This window comes from Nematolebias whitei, chromosome 9 (genome assembly GCF_014905685.2).
Source record: "Nematolebias whitei isolate Nwh7 chromosome 9, NemWhi1, whole genome shotgun sequence".
NCBI classification, from domain to species: Eukaryota; Metazoa; Chordata; class Actinopteri; order Cyprinodontiformes; family Rivulidae; genus Nematolebias; species Nematolebias whitei.
Window position 1 is genome coordinate 49,530,113 of NC_056506.1, and position 1,212 is coordinate 49,531,324.

At 42.9% G+C, this 1,212-nt stretch overlaps 1 protein-coding gene across 1 annotated transcript in view; it reads right to left on the reverse strand.

The window, feature by feature from the left end:
• Positions 1-1,212, reverse strand: part of myo10 (myosin X) — a 106,207-nt gene that overhangs the window by 61,541 nt on the left and 43,454 nt on the right. Inside the window, exon 3 of the mRNA XM_037682443.1 lies at positions 122-280. Coding sequence (XP_037538371.1) covers positions 122-280 — 159 coding nt within the window. The remainder of the gene's footprint in view (positions 1-121; positions 281-1,212) is intronic.

Here is a 1,212-nt window from a genome sequence, read left to right on the forward strand (position 1 = left end):
CTAACAGTATCACACAGCTAACAGGATCACCCTGCTAACAGGACCATGTTGTTTCCCTGTGTTTACAGAAACTGTGCAGAAGCTGCTGGACTCATCGATTCAGATGTCAGTGGGGACTTACGTAGATGTGTCTCTGCTGGTACCGCTGGAACAGGTTGTGCATGATGGCACCTTCATGAAGGTCTTCGAGCGCCGACATGTCCTCCACCCCTGTGATGCTGCTGTGATGCATGGGCTGGACCTTCTGCCTGGTGAGAGCATTCTGTTTGTAGGTGTACACCTGCAGAACAACGCACACACAGCCACGTCAAAAAGAGCTGAAGTCACAATTTAATCCGATCAACTCAAACCTGAACCAAAACTTTTCACACTGTTCTCGCAGGTTTCACATTTTTATTATAGTAATTTACTTTCTCATTTGTTTTGTTTGTTTATGACTGAATGAAATGTTGCAGATTTTTTTTAAAAGGATGACAAAAATGTAAAAATAATTTTATATTTTAAAAAAATCCCAGACGAGCTGTTTGACACAATCTTATTAAAGAATACGTACTTTGGTCATCAGGGCCAAACTAGAACAAAGAGCAGCTTTAAAATCAAAGAACGCTGAACGTTCATTTTTTAAATGTCACAAACGATGATGAACGGCTGAAATGGGTCAGAAACTGAGCCACAACAAGCAGGCTGTCTACGTCTGTTTCTATACATTTATCAAGAAGAACACAGCATTCAGCTCATTACAGAAACAATACATCTAAACATCGACCTTTTGTCCATATATAAACAATACAATACAGCCATCTACAGCAAAACCCTTGTATAACCTTTGACCTTGATGTGAGAACTAAACCTGGGAGCCGGTTGATGAAAAGTGAAAGTGAACGTGATGCTTCATTCAGTGCTGGTGTGTATGATGTGTTGTGTTAAATTATCTTGAGCAGATCAGAAGTTCTGGGTGAGACAGGAAATTTAAGGGCGTACGGACAAACAGAACGCATGAACTTCTGACAAGCGTGAAACAGAAATGATACAGTCTGCTTCAAAAACATCATTAACGTGCGCTGCAGCATGGCAGCGCCGACATCATCAACGTGAGCTGCAGCACGGCAGCACTGATGTCAACATGCGCCGCAGCATGGCAGCACTGACGTCATCAACATGCGCTGCAGCATGGCAGCACCAACATCATCAACTTGAGCCGCAGCATGGCAG